The sequence below is a fragment of the Scyliorhinus torazame genome, chromosome 7, assembly GCF_047496885.1.
Source record: "Scyliorhinus torazame isolate Kashiwa2021f chromosome 7, sScyTor2.1, whole genome shotgun sequence".
NCBI classification, from domain to species: domain Eukaryota; kingdom Metazoa; phylum Chordata; class Chondrichthyes; order Carcharhiniformes; family Scyliorhinidae; genus Scyliorhinus; species Scyliorhinus torazame.
This window is the reverse complement of record NC_092713.1, coordinates 100,981,192-101,004,470: the sequence shown is the minus strand read 5'-3', so window position 1 is coordinate 101,004,470 and position 23,279 is coordinate 100,981,192. Positions and strand designations below refer to the sequence as shown.

Here is a 23,279-nt window from a genome sequence, read left to right as displayed (position 1 = left end):
GGGACAAAACTATCTAGCACTCGCAGCAAGTGCTCCTTAAACAACCCCCACATTACTGTTGTGCATTTCCCCGAGAGCAACTGTTCCCACTTTATGCTCCTCAGCTCCTGTCTAATAGCAGTATAATTTCCCCTCCCCCAATTAAATACCTTTGCATACTGTCTGTTCCTATCCCTTTCCATGACTATGGTAAAGGTTAAGGAGTTGTGGCCACTGTCACCAAAATGCTCTCCCACTGAGACCTCTTAACACCTGGCCTGGTTCGCTGCCAAACACAAAATCCAACATGGCCACCCCCCTAGTCGGCCGATCTACATATTGAGTCAGGAATACTTCATGTACACACCTGACAAAATCTGCTCCATCCAAACCATTTGGAGGTTCCAGTCAATATTAAGGGAAGTTGAAGCCACCCATGACAACAACTCTGTTACTTCTGCACTTTTCCAAGATCTCCACCCAATCTGTTCCTCCATCTCTCTGCTGCTATTGGGGGAGGCGGTCTATAGAAAACTCCCTTTCTTTTTTTCTGACTTCCACCCATACTGACTCAGTAGAAAACCCTCCCAGACACCTCCTTTTCTGTAGCTGTGATGCAATCCCTAATTAACAGTGCCACTCCCCCTCCTCTTTTACCTCCCTCCCTATTCTTCTCAAAACATCTAAACCCCGGAACATCTAATAACCATTCCTGCCCCTGTGAAATCCATGTCTCCGTAATGGCCATAGTATTGTGGCCAGTTTCTTCATTCCTGCACAGAATTGTGCAGTCAGTTAGCTGATCTCAGTCAAGATGGTATTTGAGATTCCATGATTGGTGGTGGAGAGGAAGAGGGAGGAAAAAAATATTTGATGATGATATTTCCTTTTCTTTGATCTTAGATTTTGTTATTTATGCAATAAGATCCGCCCACCCACCCGCATCCCTCCTTCATAAGAAGTTTGGATGTTTGTTGAGTGTTAACCAGTTGTCTCGAATCACATGATCAGTGACCATTGGATGAGGTGCCTTAAGGCAGCTGGCATTTGTGGAATGGTACCAGAAATGTGTGGAACAAATAACTAAGGGAATCCACTGAAGCAGGGTATAAAAAGGTTCAAGAGTCTAATCATGGATTTGATGAATATATTGAAAAGTTGGGAAGGTAGGATTGATCTCTTGAGGAGAATTGCCCTTTTTAGACCTCGAGGCTTTTCCTGTTTCTAACCATTCTTTTGTTTACAATTCTCTGACGTTTTGTCAATTTTTAGTGTTTGTTGCAGACCTTGTCGTATATATCCCTGCGATCCTCTGTTACATTCATCACTGTGAAGGACCAGAGAGGAAGAAGGTAGGCATTACAGTGAATGTAACTACGCCAGTAGCAAAACTGACAATGTCAGACTAATGGTAGCTGAGGGATTTTTAGTTATGAGCCGGATGAGTACCTGAGGCATCAATTTCACACAAAACTTATGAGGCATAGGTGTGAAAGTTGTTCCAGGTATCACCAATTGCCCCAAGTGGCATCAATTTAACTTCTTTCCTCTGTGATTTCTAGTGTTGCATTTTGATAAGAAAACCATGTTTATTTAATTCTTGAAAAGTCTAGCTGAGTCACCAGAATGACTGCATTTGTATAGTAGTACCTTTTAGAAATTCCGATATACTGGAGCAATAGACGGCCAAAGATTTAATTATTTTTCTTCAGGCAAAAGTGACAAATAATTTCCGCAGAGCAAGATCCCACAAATAACAGTGAACTACAGTCTCTGCTTTTCATTCTCCTTGATGAGGAATAAATGTCAGCCAGGGATTTGGCAAGCCTCCCTTTGCTCATCTTCGAATGGTGCCAGAGAATGCATTATGCCCATCTGAGGAGAATGTAGGGCCTTCGGTTTTAGCACCTCATCAAAAAGGTGGCACCTTGGAAAATGTAACAGTCCTTCAGCACTACGATATTTAGATTACATACTGGAGTCCTGGAGTGGAGTTTGTACTCGCCAACTTCTGCCTTGGAGGTAAGCGCACTACCACTGAGCCAGAGGATAAAAGTGCATTGAAATGCTCCAATTTTCCAAGACTAGAAAGATGGTGGGAAAGGTGCAGAAAAAAGCCATGAGTTTCATGTCCTGACTGCTATCCAGTAACTATAGTTTCGGAAAGCCACGCGTGTGAGCGCAGGATAAATATAGGATCATACTGGTTATCTCCACCACCTGCCACCAGTCAAGTAGCCTATCAACAATTGTCTGGAATTGTATTCAAAGAATAGTGTGATACTGGAGAGCAGCCAATGCCTACAAGACCAGGAATTGATCCTTGGGTCTGATCTGTATGACTCAGCATCACGCTTGACAGTATATTTGCCCACAAGGCCATCAAATGAGCTAACATTTTTAAAAAGAAGGCTTCAAGCATCGTCTTCACATGTAATAGCAATTGTTTATTGCAACAGGAAAAATAAAGTTAAGGCCTTTTATTTTAAATGATAGAAAATATGAACAAATAAGGAGATTTAGTAGAGGTGTTCAAATTTGAGGGATTTTGCAAAGGTAGAAACTGTTTCCATTTGAGAAGGGGTTCAGTAACCAGATGGCAATTAAGATAATGGGTGGAAAAGCTTGTGGGAGGTGGTGGGAAGATGAGGAGAAATTCTTTGACGTAACAAATTATGCTCTGGAATGTATTGGCTGAAAAGGAGGTGAAAGTAGATTCAAAAGTAAGGATAAGGACCATCCCTACCTTTTTCCTACAATTAACTGCAAATCAGGGGCGAGATTCTCCGACCGAATCGCCGGGGGCTGGCGAAAATCCCGCCCTCGCCGGTTGCCGAATTCTCCGGCCCCGGATATTCGGCGAGGGCGGGAATCGTGCCGCGCCGGTTGGCGGGCCCCCCCCCCGGCGATTTTCCGGCCCGGATGGGCCGAAGTCCCGCTGCTGGAATGCCTGTCCCGCCGGCGTGGATTAATCTACTTCTCTTACCGGCAGGACAAGGCGGCGCGGGCAGGCTCCGGGGTCCTGGGGGGGGGGGGTAGCGCGGGGCGATCTGGCCCCAGGGGGTGCCTCCACGGTGGCCTGGCCCGCGATCGGGGCCCACCGATCCGCGGGTGGGCCTGTGCCGTGGGGGCACTCTTTTCCTTCCGCCTTCGCCATGGTCTCCACCATGGCGGAGGCGGAAGAGATCCCCTCCACTGCGCATGCGCGGGGATGCCGTGAGCGGCCGCTGACGCTCCCGCGCATGCGCCGCCCAGCAAAGTCAGTTTCGCGCCAGCTGGCGGGGCACCAAAGGCCTTTCCCGCCAGCTGGCGGGGCGGAAATCAGTCCGGCGCGGGCCTAGCCACTCAAGGTTAGGGCTCGGCCCATCAAGATGCGGAGGATTCCGCACCTTTGGGGCGGCGCGATGCCGGACTGATTTGCGCCGTTTTTGGCGCTGGCCGGCGGACATTGCGCCGATTGCGGAGAATTCCACCCCTGATTTCCCTTTTCCATCCCTTGACTCTGACATCCACTTCAAAGAGCTTCCAATCGATTACTCTGCATCTTTTGGCCCCAGCACAGCCCTAAATGGCACTACCACAGCTTTTGGCCCAAGTCTGTATCATTCAGTTTCTTCATTCCAGCACCCCAAAGAGACCATTTTATCAAATCACTGCCTGCTCTTTTAATCCCCTCACTCTTAATCCAGCTCGTCAACAACATGGCACTTTTACGGCCACTTTGCTCCAACCACTTCCTTTTATCATGTTTTGTTTTCTCCTTCATCTCCTCCTTAGAAAGCATCCCTTTAATTTCTTTTCCCTGTCAGAGCTAGGTCAATTCCAAATTCCCATTAATTTGTAGTCCTCAGATGGATCATTTTTGTTCTGTCCTATGCACACCGTCTCCTCGGTCTGATTTGCATGCTAACCACAGCACCAAGATTCTACTGGTCATTGACTTAACAATTTGTGCTGCGATTATTTCTCTGAAGGAGAGTCGTACGGGCTTGAAACGTTAACTCTATTTCTCTCTTCCCAAATGCTGCCAGCTCTGTTCACTTTATCCAGCATTTTCCATTTTCTTTTCAGATTTCCAGCTTCTGCAGTATTTTGCTTTTGAAAATGAATGAAATGAGTTTTCATAGGAGAAGTATCATAGAATCTTTACAGTACATAAGGAGGCCATTCGGTCCATCAAGTCTGCACAAGCCTCCGAAACAGCAACCCACCCAGGTCACTCCCCCATCGACCCCACCCCATCCTCGTCACCTACCCCGCACATCTTTGGACTGTGGGAAGGAACCGGAGCACCTGGAGGAAACTTTTATTATTCCTATTCCGTTTTCTTGTAACCTTCAATACAGTCAAACACTTCATTTTCCTTCACTATTCCTTTTTTATGGTCTGACCTCACAGCATTGCTCTCTTCTGATTTTATTCCAATCTTTCTGAAAGCAATGGTCCAAATATGAGGAAAAATAAAAGTGTTGTTCAAAATGTGCAAGTCATGCTGTAACTTGTGGCAAGGAAGAGAGAGCCTGTGAGTTGTGAACTGCCATAAGCTACTAGCTGATTTACACACCTCTCCAACATTACCCTCATGAAAACAACATCTCTCCTTTAACCTCCCAGTGATTTTCAAGTTTCTACATTTGCACATTAAATTAAACTCAACACAAAGTTAAGTCTACTCCTTAACAACATAAGTACCCTTATAACAACGTGATAAATTGTAACTGTCAATCAATCTCTCTTGCCCAAAAAGTAAATAATTAAATTGTGGAGTATCATGCCTTTAAGTTATGAATTGTTGGAAATCTAAAAATTGTCTGATTTGATATATTTTACTTTTCCTTTCGGTCTTTAATCTGTCCCTCTTAATTCAATCTTCCTTTCCTCTTTTTTTACGTGCCTGATTTGATGTTAAATTCCATCCACTCTAACTGCCCTCCTCCTCATTTCTTCCCCTGCTTATTTCTCAATTGCTAAATCTCATTTGGTTAATGTGATGCACTGCATGTCCCATTGCTCAGCAAGCTCTCAAATTACCTGTTGCCCTTGCCTGTGCTTTTATTAGCGTATACGTCTAGTAACTTCATGGGAATTTATTTTACAGCTGATCAATGCCAGGCCCACTGTGACTTGCCCCACTCCTACAAATTCTGGGCCATAAAATCTCTGATAAATCTTGTTCCCATGTCCATGTGGTCATTTCCAGTGTTCCCAAATCACCATCCCTAGGGCCGACAACTTTTTATTTTTATAAATAAATTTAGAGTACCCAATTATTTTTTCCAATTAATGGGCAATTTAGCATGGCCAATCCACCTACCATGCACATCTTTGGGTTATGGGGGTGAAACCCACGCAGACACGAGAAGAATGTGCAAACTCCACACGGGCAGTGACCCAGGGCCAGGATCGAACTTGGGTCCTCAGCGCCGTAGGCTAGCCACCGTGCTGCCCCTACTTTTTCTTAACCCATGACATCATACTCCACTAACCTGGGGCTTGTTTCACTTGCATACCAGTGACACTCAACTGTTGCCTCATCAGGCCTACATTCTGTAATTTTGTCCTTAATTATTTTTATTTTCTACCTTCATCCCTGTGGTCAATATTTTCATGTAAATTCTCTTTTTTGCTTTGAGTCCACCACTTCATTTTAATGTATTTTGGACTTTTTGTAATGAAAGGTGCTACATGTTGGCTGTTTTTCTGTAGCTGAAGTGGACATAGAACGACATTTCATACATCCGCCTTTAATTATTCCCAATTGGTAACCTCACTGTTACATACCTTGATCCTGAGCACCTGAATTTCATCACTGGTTAGCTCAGGTGAAGAATTGAGAATTCCCGAACAGGCGCCGGAATGTGGCGACTAGGGGCTTTTCACAGTAGCTTCATTTGAAGCCTACTTGTGACAATAAGCCATTTTTATTTTTCATAATGTAATGAGGTTCATTGCCTGGTATAGAAGCAAAGCTGGTTTCAGATTCAAAGTCCCTGCCTGAACTGTGTTGACAAATCTCAGTTTGGTCTCGGTGCCCTCTGCTAGTTCGGAGTTGGGGCAGTGGTGAAAATCAGTTTCAGTTCCTGATCATTATCTGTCCCTAGTGTATGTATAATAAGTTTTTCTTCATTTGCAGACGTGTTTTGGGTGATTGCAGGGTAAACTGTGGTGAGTCACCTCCCTATGAGGAAACACAACCTTCTGACATTGGTGTGTTGACTTTTGTGAAGAGTATCTACGTGTGCCATATCCAAGGGCATTTATGGTAGCACACTGCAGCAAGTCTGCGTGCCTTCAGGAGAGGAATTATTTTGGTTGGGGCAGAAGGAATTGACTAGGAGTAGCTTTTATGGTCAGTGGAACATCCGGTTTTCTTGATCGAGTGGCTGATTAATTTGCTGTGATATTTTAGTGAAGATGACCAGGCTTAGGACGTGGATTAAATTTCAGTTTCAGTGAAATCCTCTGGAACGTAGCTGTTGAGTAAATGAAGTCCACGCCATCATGCAGCAGTGGCTTGCATGACTTGAGGATAATGTTACTTGAAACCACTCCGAGGATTTAAATTCTGTCACATTACGGAATCATCGTTAGATTTACTGGTATGTTTATGTACTGAAGCAACAAAACCAAATCATTAACATGCTCTAAATACAGATACAAGTCAAGGTGAAGGCTTCCTTGATCTATGATGGGTGCCTCAAGGTAACGCGCAAAATACGTATGCCATGAAACCAGATATATTTGGCTGGTAAACAATTTTGAAATTGCTTCCCAAGAAGCATGCAGGAAAGCCGGTTGGAGAGGTGGGTGGAGACCATAGGGCAATCAACAGCTGAGAGGGAACAGTAATGACATTTATTCACTGTTCGTCCCATGTAATTATCAGAGTACTTCATATAAAGGTAACAGCTGCAATTGCGCATTAACTGCCCCATGTTCTTCGTTTTGCACAGTGAGTAATGTTCCTAAATTAGCACCTCCGCTACGTGACTAAAACCACACAGGAGTGCAATGCATTGATGTCATAGGATACAAATCCATAGTAACGTCTTTTTTAAAAAAACAACACAAATGCTTCTTTTTCCATCTTTACTGCATCTTTTAATTTCCCCAACTTCACCTGAAGATACTAATTCATAATGAGCTGTGATGCCTCAAGCAAGTGATTAGACAGCAATATATTTGACTGTGGAGGGCATCACGGTCATGGCTGATGCTGCCATGGTCTCATGTCTACACTTGTTCACTCTCCAACAATCACTAAATATTTTTTATGCAGCTGCCCTGGTTGTTGAGATCTCAACGGTGCACAGACCAGAAATGAAGCCTGGATCGTTCCAGTGTACATGCTTAATCGTTATATTGCTTGATCAATTAATCACCATGCAATGGTTTTGTATTATACGGACTGCATTCTGTATGATGAGATGTAATTTATGTGCCATCACCCGTAGCCTATGTTTGAAGGTAATATTTACTTGACCAGTTAGTTGTATTACTTCAGTATGAGAAAACTAACTATTGACTCAGCTAAATATCTTTAGTTTCAAGTCCAATTAGTCCAGTAGATAAATGCACCATGCAATTCGCTCGAGAATCGTACAGACCAAAATAATCCTAGCTTCAATCTTTTGTCTGAATTTGGGAACTAGTAGCAGTTGAGAGTTCCAGTTTCCCTCTGTGATCCTGTATAGTGGAAATGGGAAGATTAACAATTAACAGCCAGTGTTCCAATATTAAAATTAGTGCCAGACCAGTTAGAAGAGACATTTTGTGACGCACGTGGGGGATACCTGGAAATGAAAAAATCTAAATGTTTTAGATACTGGGTCAAGTGAAGCTCTCAAGATTGCCATCAATATATTTTTGTTAAGTACGGATATTGAGGAATTTAGGGATAAAAAAGTAGGTAAGTAGAGTTGAGGTGCAGTAATGTCAGGATAGAATTGAATGATTGAACAGGCATGATGGGCTGAATGATCCCACAGCTACTTGCTGACAAAGGGGCCCTGCTGGAATATGCGTGTGCCTGATGTCTAGTGAGGATACGATTGGGCACAGTTGTGATACTCCGTGTGGTCAAATAGCCCGGGCAGGATTTGGCTTTCCAGCGTGATCAAACAGCCTGCTTGCACTCACTATCTAGACTGACTTGGGAAGAATGGACACTTTGTGATATTATTAAAGACACCAGTGAGACCAGTACGAAACAACACCTTCAGAGAGAAATGGACAAATAAAAGTGCACAGAGATAGAAAAAAGTATTCTGGGAAGGCTGCTTTAGGTTGATATTTCATTGTGATCCCAGCATGAGTTTTAGCATTTTCAGGATAACAGGAAGAAAATTGACTTGGGAAAATAATTAATTGCTTATGATTCTGTTTATTCTGTGTAATTGTATTGCAAATGTACAAACTGCTTTTACTCTTTGCAGGTGTCGTCTCTGCTGTGTGTATTGCTGTATCCTGGACTCATTCTTATCGACCATGGCCATTTTCAATATCCTTACTGGTAGCGGCTTTGAATTTTAACAAAACTGTTAAAGCAATGCATTTGACTCCCCCAGTCGTTCAGTCAGTGACAGAGTCATAATAGGAACATAGGAATCAGGAGCAGAAGTAGGTAATTCAGCCCCTTAAGCCTGCTCTGCCTTTCAGTCAGATCATGGCTTGAGGGATTTGATTCTTAGTCTCAAATCTACCTCCTAACCTGTTCCCCTTATCCCTTTGACCTGTTCCCCATATTCCTTTGACCCGTCTTTTATCAGAAATATATCTATCTCCTTGAAACCATTTAATGACTCAGACTCCACTGCACTATGGGGCAGCGAGTTCCAAAAAAATCACCACCCTCTCTGCGAGATGTGGTTCCACATCATCTCAGTTCTAAAGCTAGCGCCTCTCAACCTATAAGAGTAGGATGGTCCTACGTTCACTGGCAGGCCTTTATTGAGTTAACTTGATTTCAGCCAGGATAACTTCAGTAACCCCAGGGCTAAGGGAAAGAAAGATCAGTTGCCAAGCAGTCTGTGTCACTGATTGCTCTTCATGGATTCCGACTGGAAAATGTGCGAACATGTTCAATGAGGACGGAACTGTGCGTGGGTACAATACTGCCCATGTTTAAATAACCGGCTGGTATTTTTACTTTGAGGTAGCAAAATGTCCAGCACCCATTGAACAATACCTCAGCACGAGCCAGCATCTTAAAGAGATGGCAGGGGAAACAGTACACCCGCAAATAAAATGTCTGCCTCTAAAATAAGCATATGGAAATTTTGTTGGCTGTTATTCGAACTGAATTTGAAAAGGATTAAATCAATCTATCTAAATTTTATTCATGTAATAAATTCTAAACATTTTGAATTAGGTTTTTAAAAAAAACATTTTCTTAGGTGGCTTTGGCCTAATTTCTCAATATTGGCACAAGGCTATAAAACATGTGATGAGAGTATTAGTTTGGCCATGTATGCTGTCTGGTTGAATATCTGTGAGCTATCCTTAACATGAAAACACATATAACTCTATCAGTTTGGGCCTTGCTGTGTGGGGGTTGCTGGGCCTACTGTTTGACCGAGTCCTGTTTGGCTCTGTGGCATTTTGCCTGGCTCTTAATTATAAGCAAATGGAACTTTACCATGCACTGCCTTTCTTCTGCTATCTCCTTGGAAACAGTTTAAAGAGGGATCTGAAAGGTGAAGGGTGAGTAACTGAAACAATGAATTAAATAGACTCACGGTCCTTGTCATGTCATATGGATCAAGTGAGGTCTATTTTTAAGACTTGAAAATTATTCTCGTTTGCCCTCCCATGTAAACAGCTTAAAATAAACATGCAAGATTTTTAAGCCTATAAGTGTTATTAAGAAGGGAACATTTTCTTAGCATTTGGCTTAAAGTTTGATTTTCTCCTTCATTATCCTTGTTAAGTATGCCTTCGAATCCCTATAGTGCAGAAGGAGACCATTCGACCCTCGAGTTTGCACCCACCCTTCAAAAAAGCATGCTGCTTAAGCCCACTCCCCGCACTATTGTCATAACATTTGCTGATGTGACTCCCAAAGTTGAGTGCCTGCCAAAACAGTCTGAAGGTAAAATGGCCACCGGGATCTTGTGGCACAGGGGTAGCAGCCCTGCCTCTGAGCCAGATTCTGGGGATTCGAGTCCCACGGATGATATGTTCATAATCGTGCCAAACAGGTTGATTAGCAACCTGCAAGTCCTTCCAGTATGCTTATGGTAGGTTGTAAGAGTGGAAGAGCCTCCTGGTTAGCCGGATCTGCAGAAGGCAGCGGCAAACCACTGCAATACCTTCCCATGCATAACCATGGACCTGTCTTCGTCACTCACTTGCTCATGGGTATGATGGACCAGCACAGGAGTACATGGCCATCAATGCCCTGTTACATGATACCTGAAGAGCGAGAACATGGCCGCCATTAGAAGAGACTGGAGAGCTGGCACAGCTTGTAGGAGTATATCCTGCTATGAGTCTGTACTGAGCAAAAGTGGAGAAAATTAGGGGTAGAATACATTGAACATTGTAAGAAAATAACTAAATTGAAGCGTTTTAATGGGGGCTAACATGACGACCAATTTATGTACAACAATGTCCCGCAAGGTAAATACTTGCATTGTTTTGTTGATTAAGGGATAGATATTGGATGGGACACTGGAGAGCTGTCCTGATCTTCAGCAGTACCTGAGCAAGTGGCTGGGCCTTCAGTGCTATCTGTCATCCAAAATACAGCACCTCCTTCAATGCAGCATGCCCTCTACTTCACTGGATTGTCAGTCTAGATTATGTGCACAAGTCCTGGAGTGGTTTTTATCCAAACCTTTTCATTTAGGTGAGGAAGTTACCATTTGAGTCCAGTGAAGGAGGAACATTTGTGGGTAGGTTGTTTGCACAGCTGAAAGATCATTGGTGCAATACATTTGTGTTCCATCTCAGCTACTAGCTGATTGATATTTTAGTTTTTAATCACCTTTTGAGTTGACATAGATGAGTATTCTTCTTACTTAGTAAATCAGTGTTCATGCTCATTTACCAAGTCCAAGTACTATAGGAATATCAAAAGATGAGATTACTGAGAGGCAAAGACTGCATACGTTCTGATTTAACACTGCCACAGTGATAATTACAGTTCATATTTGTATTAAAATATAACCTGGGGGGGGAGAATTGGAGGAGAAATTGAAGAAACCTTCAGACATTCCTTTATAGATATTTCACTACGGAGCACCATGATGTATTGATGGACCCACGACTAGTTTTAACAGATGTTGTATTTCTGTCACTCCAGTTGTGTTGCTGTTTTTGTTAACACATGCATTGTGGAAGCTGTCACATTTTTGTTTCTATATTTTTGGGATGTGGGTGTCACTGGCAAGGCCAACATTTAAAGCCCATCCCATCATCACCTTCCCAGTCCATGTGCTGTTAGGGAGGGTGTTTCGGCATTCTGACCCAACAACGGTGAAGGAATGAGTATATAGTTCCCAGTCAGGGTGGTGTGTGACTTCGAAGGGAACTAGTAGGTTGTAACGTTCCCAAGAGCTTTCTTTAGATAGTAGAGGTCTTGGGTTTGAAAGGTTTTATCAGGGGAGCCTTGGGAAGTTGCAGATTTGTAGATGTGAGAAGCCATGTTTCCCTGAAAGATTGAACGTTGGAACCTGATCTGATGAAAACCTGTTGGCTCCCCTCTACCTCTCAACTCTAATAGCTCAGCCAAACTAGCTGCCATTATGGGATGAAACCATGCAGACTAGAGGATGGGGTGGGGTTGTTGGGCAAGGTTGGGGTGGACTGGGTGTTAGTCACTATTCTCTGCTAAATTAATTGATCTCAACTAGGGAGATGATGGAGATCCTTTTAATGCTTTTCAGCTGTTGAGGTGAAAAATTAGCCAGCATCCTTTTTTTTTTTTAACAAACAATTTTATTGAGGTATTTTTTGGTATTGCAAATAGTTACAGATAACAGAAATGTGCAAACATCAATATCGAACCAATACTTCAAACAAACCATACAGGACATGCCCGCTCCTCTCCCCTGGACACTACCTGCCTATTTATCCCTCCTATTCTACTCTAATCCCCCCCCCCCGCTGACGTTCACACTCCCGTGAAGAGGTCGATGAATGGTTGCCACCTTCAGGCGAACCCCAGTACAGATCCCCTCAAGGCAAACTTAATTTTTTCCAGACCCAGAAAACTTGACATGGCCGAAAGCCATAGTTCGGTCTTCGGGGGTTTTGAGTCCCTCCATGCCAGCAGTATTCGCCACCGGGCTATTAGGGAAGCAAAGACCAGAACATCGGCCTCTTTCTCCCCCCTGGACTCCTGGATCTTCCGAAACCCCGAAAATTGCCACCCCTGGACTCATCACCACCCTTGTTTTCAGCATCCGGGACATGACCCCTGCAAATGCCTCCCAGTACCCCCTAAGCTTAGGACATGCCCAAAACATGTGAACATGGTTCGCTGGTCCTCCCGCGCATCTAGCGCACTTGTTCTCTACCCCAAAGAATTTGCTCATCCGAGCTACCGTCATGTGGGCCCGGTGAACGACCTTAAATTGAATCAGGCCGAGCCTGGCACATGTTGCGGTTGAGTTTACCCTCTTCCGAGCTTCCGCCCACAGCCTGTCCTCCATCTCCCCGCCAAGCTCCTCCTCCCATTTGAGTTTCAGTTCCTCCGTCTGGGACTCTTCCTCCTTCTTGAGCACCTTGTAGATATCCGAGACTCTACCCTCTCCTCCTTCTCCTCTAGAGACTATTCTGTCCTGGATCCCTATTGGCGGGAGGCGTGGGAAGGATGGGACCTGTCTGCGTACAAAGTCCTGCATCTGTAAGTACCTAAAGTCATTTCCCCTTACCAGCCCAAATTTCTCCTCCAAGCCCCTCAAACTCGCAAAGCTCCCCTCCAGGAACGTATCGCCCACCCTCCCCACCCCCGCCATGTTCGAAACCCTCCATCCATGTTCCCGGGACGAATCGATGGTTATCACATATTGGAGCCCAGACAGATGCACCCATCCCCCTCACATGCCTCCTCCACTGGCCCCATATCCGCAGAGCCGCCCCCACTACCGGGCTGGTGGAGTACCTGGCCGGCGACAGCGGTAGGGGAGCCGTGACCAGGGCTGCCAAACTGGTGCCCCTGCACAAAGCCGCCTCCACTCGCTCCCAGATAGACCCTGTACCCACCATCCACTTCCTTATCATGGCTATGTTAGCTGCCCAGTAGTAGTTGATCAGACTCGGCAATGCCAGTCCCCCCTCGCTGCGGCTCCTTTCAAGCATCGCCATCTTCACCCGCGGGGATTTTCCCGCCCAGACAAAGCTCATGATGATTTTGCCGGTCCTTTTGAAGAAGGACCGTGGGATAAAGATCGGGAGGCACTGGAAGATGAACAGAAATCTAGGGAGGATTATCATCTTTACCGTCTGCACCCTCCCCGCAAGTGACAGCGGGAGTGCATCCCATCTCCGAAGCTCTCTTCATTTGTTCCACCACCCTAGTCAAATTTAACTTATGTAACCTGCCCCAGTCTCGTGCCACCTGTATCCCCAAGTACCGGAAACTTTCCTCCACCAGCCTAAATGGCAGCTCCTTCAGTCTATTCTCCTGGCCCCTTGCCTGCACCACAATCATCTCACTCTTGGCCATATTTAATTTGTACCCTGAGAACCAGCCAAACTTCCTCAATATTTCCAGTATATTTTCCATCCCGGCCAGTGGATCCGACACGTACAGGAGCAGGTCGTCCGCATAGAGAGAGACCCTATGTTCCATCCTCCCCATGTCATTCCCTTCCACCCCTTCGCAGCTCTCAACGCCAACAGCTCTATGACCAGCGCGAACAGCAACGGGGAGAGTGGGCACCCCTGTCTGGTCGTGCGATGTAGTCTGAAATAATCTGACATTATCCTGTTCGTCCTAACACTAGCTTTTGGGGCCTGGTACAATAGTCTGACCCAATTAACCAGTCCCTCCCCAAACCCAAACCGTCCAAGCACCTCCCACAAATAGCCCCACTCCACTCGGTCGAAGGCCATCTCAGCGTCCATTGTCACCCCTACCTCCATCTCCTTGCCCGTCGGGGGCATCATGATCACATTAAGCAATCTTCTCAAGTTAGCTGTCAGCTGCCTGCCTTTCACAAACCCTGTCTGATCGTCCCCAATCACCTCCGGTACGCAGTCCTCAATTCTAATCGCCAGGACCTTGGCATCCACATTGATCAGGGAGATTGGCCTGTACGACCCGCAGGATTCCGGGTCCTTGTCCCGCTTCGGTATCAACGAAATGGTGGCTTGCGACATCGTCGTTGGCAGGGTCCCTCTGTCCCATGCCTCATTAAAAACCCTTGTCAGGACCGGTCCCACTATCTCCGAGAACGTCTTGTAAAACTCTATTGGGTATCCATCCGGTCCCGGGGCTTTCCCCGACTGCGTGGCCTTTAGGCCCCCCAATACCTCCTCCGCTCTAATCGGGGCCCCCCGCCCGTCCACTAGTCCCCTGCCTACTTTTGGGAAGGTTAGTCCATCCAGGAACCTTTTCATGTCCTCCGGCTCTTCCGGGGGTTCTGAAGTGTACAGCTTACTATAGAAGTCCTGAAATACCTTATTCAGTCCTGCCGGGTCCTCCACTCTGCTCCCCTCCCCATCAACCACTCTACTTATTTCCCTGTCCGCCTCCCTCTTCCTGAGCTGCTGCGCAAGCAACCTACTGGCTTTCTCCCCATGCTCCTACACCACTTCCCTTGCCTTCCTAAGTTGTTCCACGGCCCTACTCGTGGATAGCACCCCCAGTTCCACCTGCAATCTCCATCTCTCCCTGAGTAGGTCCTCCCCCGGGGACCCCGCATGCTCCTTGTCTATCCGGTGAATTTCCCTAACCAATCTGTCCATTTCTGCTCTGTCCGCCCTGACCCTGTGAGCCTGAATTGAGATCAGCTCCCCCTCACTACTGCCTTCAGCGCCTCCCACAGGGTCGCTGCTGAAACCTCCCCCGTATTGTTCACCTGCAAGTAATTTTGCATACACTTCCGAAGTCTCTCACATATCCCCTCCTCCGACAACAATCCTACGTCTAACCTCCATTGCGGGCGTTGGTAATTCGCCCCCCCCGACCTGCAGGTCCACCCAGTGCGGGGCATGGTCCGAGATAATGATTGCTGAGTATTCCGTATTCTTTATCTCCCCTACACAGTCCCTGCTCACGATTAAAAAAAATCAATCCTAGAATATACTTTGAACATGCGACTAAAACGAGTAGCCCCTTCCCGTCGGCTGTCTGGCTCTCCATGGGTCCACAGCCCCCATTTGCTCCATGAACCCTTTCAGCTCCCTTGCCATTGCTGGGAGTCTACCCGTTCTGGGACATGACCGGTCCAGCCCCGGGTCAAGGACCGTATTAAAGTCCCCCCCCCCCCCCCCCCCCGTCCCCCGTCCCCCCCATTATCAACTTGCGTGAGCCTAGGTCCGGTATCTTCCCCCGCACTCTTTTGATAAAGTCAACGTCGTCCCAGTTCGGCACATATATGTTCACCAGCACCACTCTGCTCCCCTCCAGCTTGCCCCTTACCATAAGGAATCTGCCCCCGCCGTCTGCGACTACACCCTTCCCCTCAAATTGAACCCGATTATTGATCATAATTGCTACCCCCCTGGACTTAGAATCCAAGTCCGAGTGGAAGACCTGGCTGATCCACCCCTTCCTTAGCCTAGTCTGGTCAGACACTTTCAGATGTGTCTCCCGCAACATAATTACGTCCGCCTTTAGAGCCCGCAAATGCGCGAACACACGTGCCCTTTTAACTAGCCCATTTAGTCTCCTGACATTCCAGGTGATCAGCCTGGTTGGGGGGCCCAACCCCCCCCCCCCCCCCCCGCCGATCAGCCATAACCTTTCTTGGGCCCACCCCCGGCCCATGCGCCGTGCCATTCCTGGCTCACCTCTTGGCTGCCTCCGCCCCCGACCTCCTTTCCATTACCTACTTCAGACGTCAGCAAAATAACCCCCCCCCCCCCGATAACCCCACCACTGCCATTCACTGGCTGTATTCCCCCCCCCCCCACCTGACTCCCTTGACTAGCCAATCTGCTAGCCCAGTGACTCATCGCTCCGGTGCCCCCTTGTCTCACTCACATTGTTTGCCCGGCCTCATCTCCCCACTCCCCAGCACACCTTCCCCCACTCCGACCCACTGGCGCAGTCTCACTAAGATGGGAAAGATCAAACCAGATGTAAACATCAAACAGCACCATGAGGCTGCTCCAGGTACAATACAGTTCCAGCTGTGCACACAGAAAAGTGTTAACCCACGTCCCTTTCTGAGCACCAAAAAAAAAAATATATATATATATATAACACCGCAATAACCCAGTACCCGTACGTCCCCCATCCGAAACAAACATAAAAACCATAGACCTAAATGAAATAAAAGCCCCCAACCAACACCTTTAATCCCCACTGCTGACCGGCCACCCTTTTGTTACAATATAGGCTCCAGGTCACTCAGAGAGACCAACAAAAGGTGCCCACCACAACAGAAGAAAAAAAAAGGAGAGAAAAAAAACAACAGAAAAAAGGAAAAAGACCATACGAGAGGGAGGGGGAGGGGATACCCTCCCCCCCCCCACATCCCTCACAGGCAAAAACTGCCCACAAAAAATACACCAGAAGGCAACTTTAAAGCAGTAAACAGTCGACCTGCAGTCCAGGCACAGTAGGCGTCCCTTCAACCAGTAATTCTCGGACCCTAGCTTGCGTCTGTGGGTCCTTCTTTCGAGACCAGCCCCTGATCCCTCACAAAGTCCATCGCTTCTTCGGGCTCGGAGAAGTAATGGTGTTGGCCTTGATGCGTAACCCAAAGACGGGCCGGGAAGAGCAGACCAAGCTTCATGTGCTTTTTGAACAACACCTCCTTAACTTGTTTAAAGGCTGCTCGCCGCCTGGCCACCTCCTGGCTTAGGTCCTGGTAAATACGAAGGACACTGTTATTCCACGTGCTGCTCTTAGCGCTCTTTGCCCACTGCAGCACCCGCTCCTTCTCCACAAACCTGTGGAACCTGATCACCATCGGACTGCCCCCCCCCCCCCCCCCCCCCCCCCCCCCCGCCCCCCGGACGCACCTGTCTCGCCTGTACTCTGTGTGCCCCTTCCAGCTCCGGCGGTCGCGGACAGGCTTCAGCCCCCATCAGCTGCATCAACAGGTCCGCCACGAACGCTGTGACATCAGCTCCCTCCGCTCCCTCCGGGAGGCCGATGATCCTCAGATTTTATCTACGGGCTCTATTTTCCAGCTCCTCTACTCTGTCCAGCAGTCTTCTCTTAGCCAGCATCCTGAGCCTGATTACTGCCCAATGTCCAATGTTGAGAGGTCCACATATACATATCAATCTCCATATAAGCATACTCCTCCACATTTTCGCCAACTCCAGCGTGATGCCAAACACATCTTCCCTTCACTCCCTCTGTCAGCATTCCGCAGAGACCGTTCCCTCTGAGATAATCTAGTCCACTCCTCCACCATACCCAACACCTCTCCCATCACCTATGGGACCTTCCCATGCAATCACAGAAAGTGTAACACCTGCCCTTTTACCTATTCCATGCTTAACATCCCAGGTCCAAATCACACATTCCAGGTTAAGCAGCGTTTCACTTGTACCTCTTCCAATTTGGTCCATTGCATTCGCTGCTCCCAATGTGGTCTCATCTATATCGGAGAGACAAACGCAGACTGGGTGATCGCTTTGCTGAGCACCTTTGGCCTGTGCGCATTCAGGATCCTGACCTTCCCGTTGCTTGCCATTTTAACACAAGACCCTGCTCCCATGCCTACATGACTGACCTTGGCCTACTGCAGTGTTGCAGTGAAGCTCAACGCAAACTGGAGGAACAACATCTCATCTTCGGTTAGGCACACTACAGCCTTCCGGTCTCAACATGAAATTCAACAACTTCAGATTATTAGCTCTACCCCACCTCGATCCATTTGTTTTCATCCCATTTTAACTTTTTTACCGTTCCTTTCTCTCTTGCCTTTCTTTATATATATATGTATATAATTCACCCCCCCCATCTTATCCACCTTTCGTTACCCTTTCTCCACTTTGCTTCCCCCTTCCCCTCCCCCCACGTCTACATCTGTCACAGTTTCCCCTCTGATGTTAGTTTCTCTGTAGTTTGGCCTTTCACACCTTTTTTTCTCTCTGGGGATGCCAATAGCACTCTTTCCCCTTGCTTTCTGTGTCTATTAGCATCCTGTTTCCCTGGGATTCTGTGGCTATGACTCATCTTTCATTCTCACTCCATAGTATAAATATTTCCCACTTTCTATATCTTTAGCTTTGACAAAGGGTCATCTGCACTCGAAACGTTAGTTATTTTCTCTCCCGACAGATGCTGCAAGACCTGCTGAAATTTTCCAGCATTTTCTTTTTGGTTATACATATCAATCGAGGGCAAGATGCGGGTGTGATAGCCTCCATTGCTGAATAACGCACTGACGCTCAATCTTCTAGAACAGCTGCCCAGTTGACAATTCTGGAAGTTCATTGTGAAACTATCCCTGCACCCTCGGTTTAGGTGGAGAGAAAATGTGGTACTATGTAGCGTTATTTTCTTTCTCTTTTCACTATTAATATTAATGCTAGAGAGGAGGAAGTGAGTCTTGCTTTTCAGGAGAACAAATCTTTTCTCTTCTGTTACAGGATGATACGGTTGATCAAAATTGCCCTCATTGTGCTGATTTCATTTGCCTGTTGCTGGCTGCCCTACCTCACCAGTTTCCAGCAGTCCCTGCAGGTGCTTCAAAGGCTTTTCCCTGTTGATAGAGGCTTGTTTGAGGTAAGTTTGAAATATATTATATATATGAGGTAAGTTTGAAATATATTTGAAATATGCACAATCTTCCTCCATGTTATCTATGTTTGTGTGGCAGGTACTGTAGCACCAAGTTGCTTGGAACTCTGGGTAAAAGACATTTTAAGAATTGAGCAAAGATTGTACATTCAATTAGCCAACTAAACCCAAGACACCGAGCCTAGCGACCTCACCCAGCACTAAGTTCATTAGGATATCTTCCTGACTTTTCACTGATAATATTAGCTCAGCATCCATTTAGAAGTTTGCAACGGATGACTTATTTAGAAGTAGGGGGGGATGAACTTGAGAACTGGTTAGTGTAAGCACCCAACAAATTGACTGTGACGTGTTGGCTATCTCCAATTTCTGTTTTAAAAAAATATGCTGATAAGTGTAAATTACATGATGAGCTATAAAGTTGATATCTTGTTCGGTTTGTTTGTGGAATGCATAAAGTGTTAACCTTCTAACCGTCTAACCTTTCTCTGCGTCCTCATCAAATTCAGGGCAGATATTCTATATGTGCCATTTAGAAGAGAAATGGTTCTGTCGGTCTGGGGTGTGGTGGGTTTGCTGTGAAGTTATGTCCCCTCCAGTTGTGACATTGACAACTGTCTCTGCTGTTTCTATTTCCTGTCCTGAACAGAGGTATCGAATATTATGTTCTTGATACTGATATCACAACCATCCACGGATAGCCCATTTATAGAACCAATCTGCCTCAAAGTTAACCCTTGAAATTGGTGGTGCACTTGCATTATAAACACCGCAGTCTGGTTGCCGTTAATATGGCAGTGCATGTTAAAGACTCACACCAGACTTCTGTCTTTGGTGTTTGGTACACTGTAAATAACATCTTTGCTGAAATCAAAGTTACAGGCAGCAAAAAACATTGTGAAGGGCAGCACGGTGGCACCGTGGTTAGCATTGCTGCCTACGGCACTGAGGACCCGGATTCGAATCCCGACCCTGGGTCACTGTCCGGGTGGAGTTTGCACATTCTCCCCGTGTTTGCGTGGGTTTCACCCCCACAACCCAAAAATGTGCAAGGTAGATGGATTGGCCACACTAAATTGCCCCTTAATTGGAAAAAAAATGATAATTGGGTACTCTAAATTTTACAAAAAACATTGTGAATCTTGGCCTGAGCAGATTTCCTTGTTCTGGTCCAAACAGGTTTCAGCAAGATTCACCAATCTCCAGCAACAGGAGCAATTATTGGAGCAAAAAACAAGTTTTCAAATGTTTTCTGAAACAACTGAATCAACGGGAACCATTTTCCACGTGCAAGTTTATTTTAAAATCTTGTTTAGGTGGTGTTTTGTTTGTGCTTGAACAAAGCCAAAGCAACAAGCACACTGCCTGCACACGGCAAGAGTGGAAGTGCTTCAGTTGCTGGAGGGCTCCCATATATTTGTCATATTTTCTACTTCCCTCTCTTCTTTTTAAAAGCATTGGTTTTTGGAGCAAGCAAGTATGGAAATGGATTAAAGGCTTGCCCTGTCCACTCTGCGCATTGACGTTGTAACTCTGAGAAAGGAATACATTAAAAAAATAATCTGTACAGTAAATGGGATGCGTCTAAGTGTACAGGTTGGGTCAAAGCAGCAGCTATTACAATTTTTTTTTTCTTTTTACCTAATTATCTTCTGTTCCTTCTCTGAAGTTGGCAACCTATGCTGGCATTTGGTTCCACAGGTGCTTCCCACCCCCGATATTTTTCAAGTGTGACTCTAAATATTAAATATCAACAGGCTACTTAACTGGTTTGTGGTAACTGTTGATTGTCCCTTTAGGGGCACACAGCAGAGTAGGGGTCACCTGGTCTGTGTGACCAATTGGGACTCAGGGGTGTGAAATCACACCCTGTGGGTAGAGAGGCGCCTAAGCAGAAACATTTTGGGAGCTAGCTGCAGCCATGTGGCTGCTGTACAAATCTTGCTAATAAACCATTTGTGTTCACTAACAAAGTCTGTGAAAGTGCATCTTTACAATATCTTATCCAAACCCACTCTTATATTTGTTCTACATTAACATGCAAATACTTTACACTGGATCTACGAGCAGGAGTTGGCAACCCGAATCCCCCTCCTCCGTCCTAATTGCCCTTCATAGCAATTACATTTCAAATTCTCCTGCCCACCCAAACCAACTGTGTAGCAACTCGGCCCTAATGAGGAACTGAACTTGTGACTTCCTTGGTCTATTTGACTCAGTACCACATCTGAAAGAGCATTTATTTGTTAAGTTTTGTTTATAAGTTCTTAATACTCTATTTAATATCAGTATGTAATAAATACGGTAATGCAGTAAATCTATAGGGTGCGATTTAAAGGAAACGTTTCAGTGTCATTTCGGGGGGGGGGTTTGGCTGGATGTTTCCCGCTGGCTTTTTCTGTGAGATCAACACTGGTATTTACCCACAATCAATCAATTTTTGGGGTATTAGGGAGTTTCTCCCCGGTCCAGCCCACACTTAGAAATGTTCTCAGTAGTGGGGAGCTGAACTCGCTGGTGAGATCGGCTCCTCTGAGATCGGACCGCTATTTTAAAAGGGAGTCCCAATCTCTAAGCGAGTTTGAGGGACTCTGCCACCCCCCCCCCCCCCCCCCCCCCCCCCCCCCCCAACCACCACCACCACCACCACCACCACCACGGGCAATGTCACAGACTGGGCACTACCCCCCCCCGCCAAGTGCGGGCACGCCACGTTAGAGGTGCTGAGCCCACGGAGAGCCAGGGTGCCACCCTGACCACCCAGCGGCCTCCAATGCCCTGGGAACTTCCCCTCCCCACAGGTGACTTTATGCCTGGTCCAATTTTGTGTGGATCAGTGCTGAACGGCGCTCATATTACCTCTCACTGTAGAGCTGATTCATTCCCAGGAGGCCGTTAGCTAGGGCATCCATCTATCAAAGAGATGGAGATTGTCCTTAATTGGTGACAATTGGCACCTTGCCACGTCTTGGCGGGGTCTGGAATCTGCCAGCGGGAGCGGGCCAGTTAGATCATGGACCAGCCACGCCCAGTGCGGATCCTGATTTAGGCCCCTCCCTTGATTAAACTGGGGTGCATAGATCCACGCAGGGCACCATGCGGTCGTTAAATTGCACCCATGGAATTAGGTAATGTAGTTAGCTTCTTTGAGTTGAGATGTTTCAGTCTTAAAAATTTACAAAACTTGCTTTTGCAATTCTTGACCTCTCTCCAGATACAATTTGACAGGGTTAAAGAAAAATGTTCCAGATAACATGTTTTAATTGACTACTGTAGCTTTTGCAGAAGGCTCAGGACAGTATTGTGTGCATTCTGGTAGGGATTTGATTCTAATGCCCATACAAGAAAGTAATAAATTATTTTTCAGTTACATAACACCCTCACTCTTTCATATCTCAAAAGCACTTCACATATGATAACTTTGAAGTGGATTAACCATTGTTGGACAAATATTACAGTCACTTTGTATGCAGCAAAACCTCACAGCAGTGAGATGAATAACTAGTTCATTTATTTCTGGTGGTGTTGGGTTGGGGTGGGGTGTTGGTCAGGACGCTATGAGTACTTGTTCATTAAATGGTGTCATGATACTGTAAATGTGTACTAGAACAAGTAGAAGAGCCTTTGGTTTGAATTTCTCTTCAAAAGATGGTACCATCAACGCAGCAGTGAAGTGTCAGCCTGGACCATATATTTTACATAACAAAGGCAATGTGCTCCTTATTGGTCTTGGGTACTTGATGACGAAACCAAATCGTCTGGTTTCTGGGCTGTATATACATACACCATTTTGACAGCTGACAAATTTATATTAGTGCAACCTCTAGGCATTACAGCTGAACCTCGGCCCAGAATACCTGTATGCACACTTCTCAACATTGTTCTTTTTTCAACATTTTTTTTCCTGGTGGTTAGTGGCTCGAGTGTTTAGGGAAAAAACACGTTATTTCTGGAAGAAGAGGTAAAGGGGTGATACTTGTGGTGTCTTTGTTTGAGCTTCTTTATTTTGAATTCCTGTGTGTGTTTGTAACCACTAACCCCTTCTGTCACCTCCGGAATGTATTTTCATTGCAGCCATCATGCCTTCCTATTTTATTGATATTAATGTTTACCACAGAATTGTTACAGCCCAGAAAGAGGAATTTTGGCCCATCGTGTTTGCACCAGCCCTCCAAATGAGCAATTTACTTACTACCATTCCGCCGCCTTCTCTTCATAACCCTGAACATTCTTTCTTTTGAGATAGCAACCTAATTCCCTTTTCAATTCCTAGATTGAATCTGTCTCCACCCCACTCAGGCAGTGCATCCTCGACCCTAACCACTCGCTGTGTGAGAAACGTTTTTCCTCAGGTCGCTGTTGCTTCTTTGCCAGTTAACCTTAAACCTGTGCCCTCTCGTCTTGATCCTTACGAGTGGGAAGA

At 46.0% G+C, this 23,279-nt stretch overlaps 1 protein-coding gene across 3 annotated transcripts in view; it reads left to right on the top strand.

The window, feature by feature from the left end:
* Positions 1 to 23,279, top strand: part of alg6 (ALG6 alpha-1,3-glucosyltransferase) — a 77,264-nt gene that overhangs the window by 13,061 nt on the left and 40,924 nt on the right. Inside the window, exons 5-9 of one of the 3 annotated variants that reach the window (XM_072511151.1) lie at positions 1,252 to 1,331; positions 8,415 to 8,483; positions 9,500 to 9,681; positions 12,752 to 12,829; positions 18,706 to 18,841. In XM_072511151.1, coding sequence (XP_072367252.1) covers positions 1,252 to 1,331; positions 8,415 to 8,483; positions 9,500 to 9,681; positions 12,752 to 12,829; positions 18,706 to 18,841 — 545 coding nt within the window. Of the gene's footprint in view, positions 1 to 1,251; positions 1,332 to 8,414; positions 8,484 to 9,494; positions 9,682 to 12,751; positions 12,830 to 18,705; positions 18,842 to 23,279 lie in introns of all 3 variants that reach the window. The other 2 variants (XM_072511153.1, XM_072511152.1) reach the window with 2 other exon arrangements.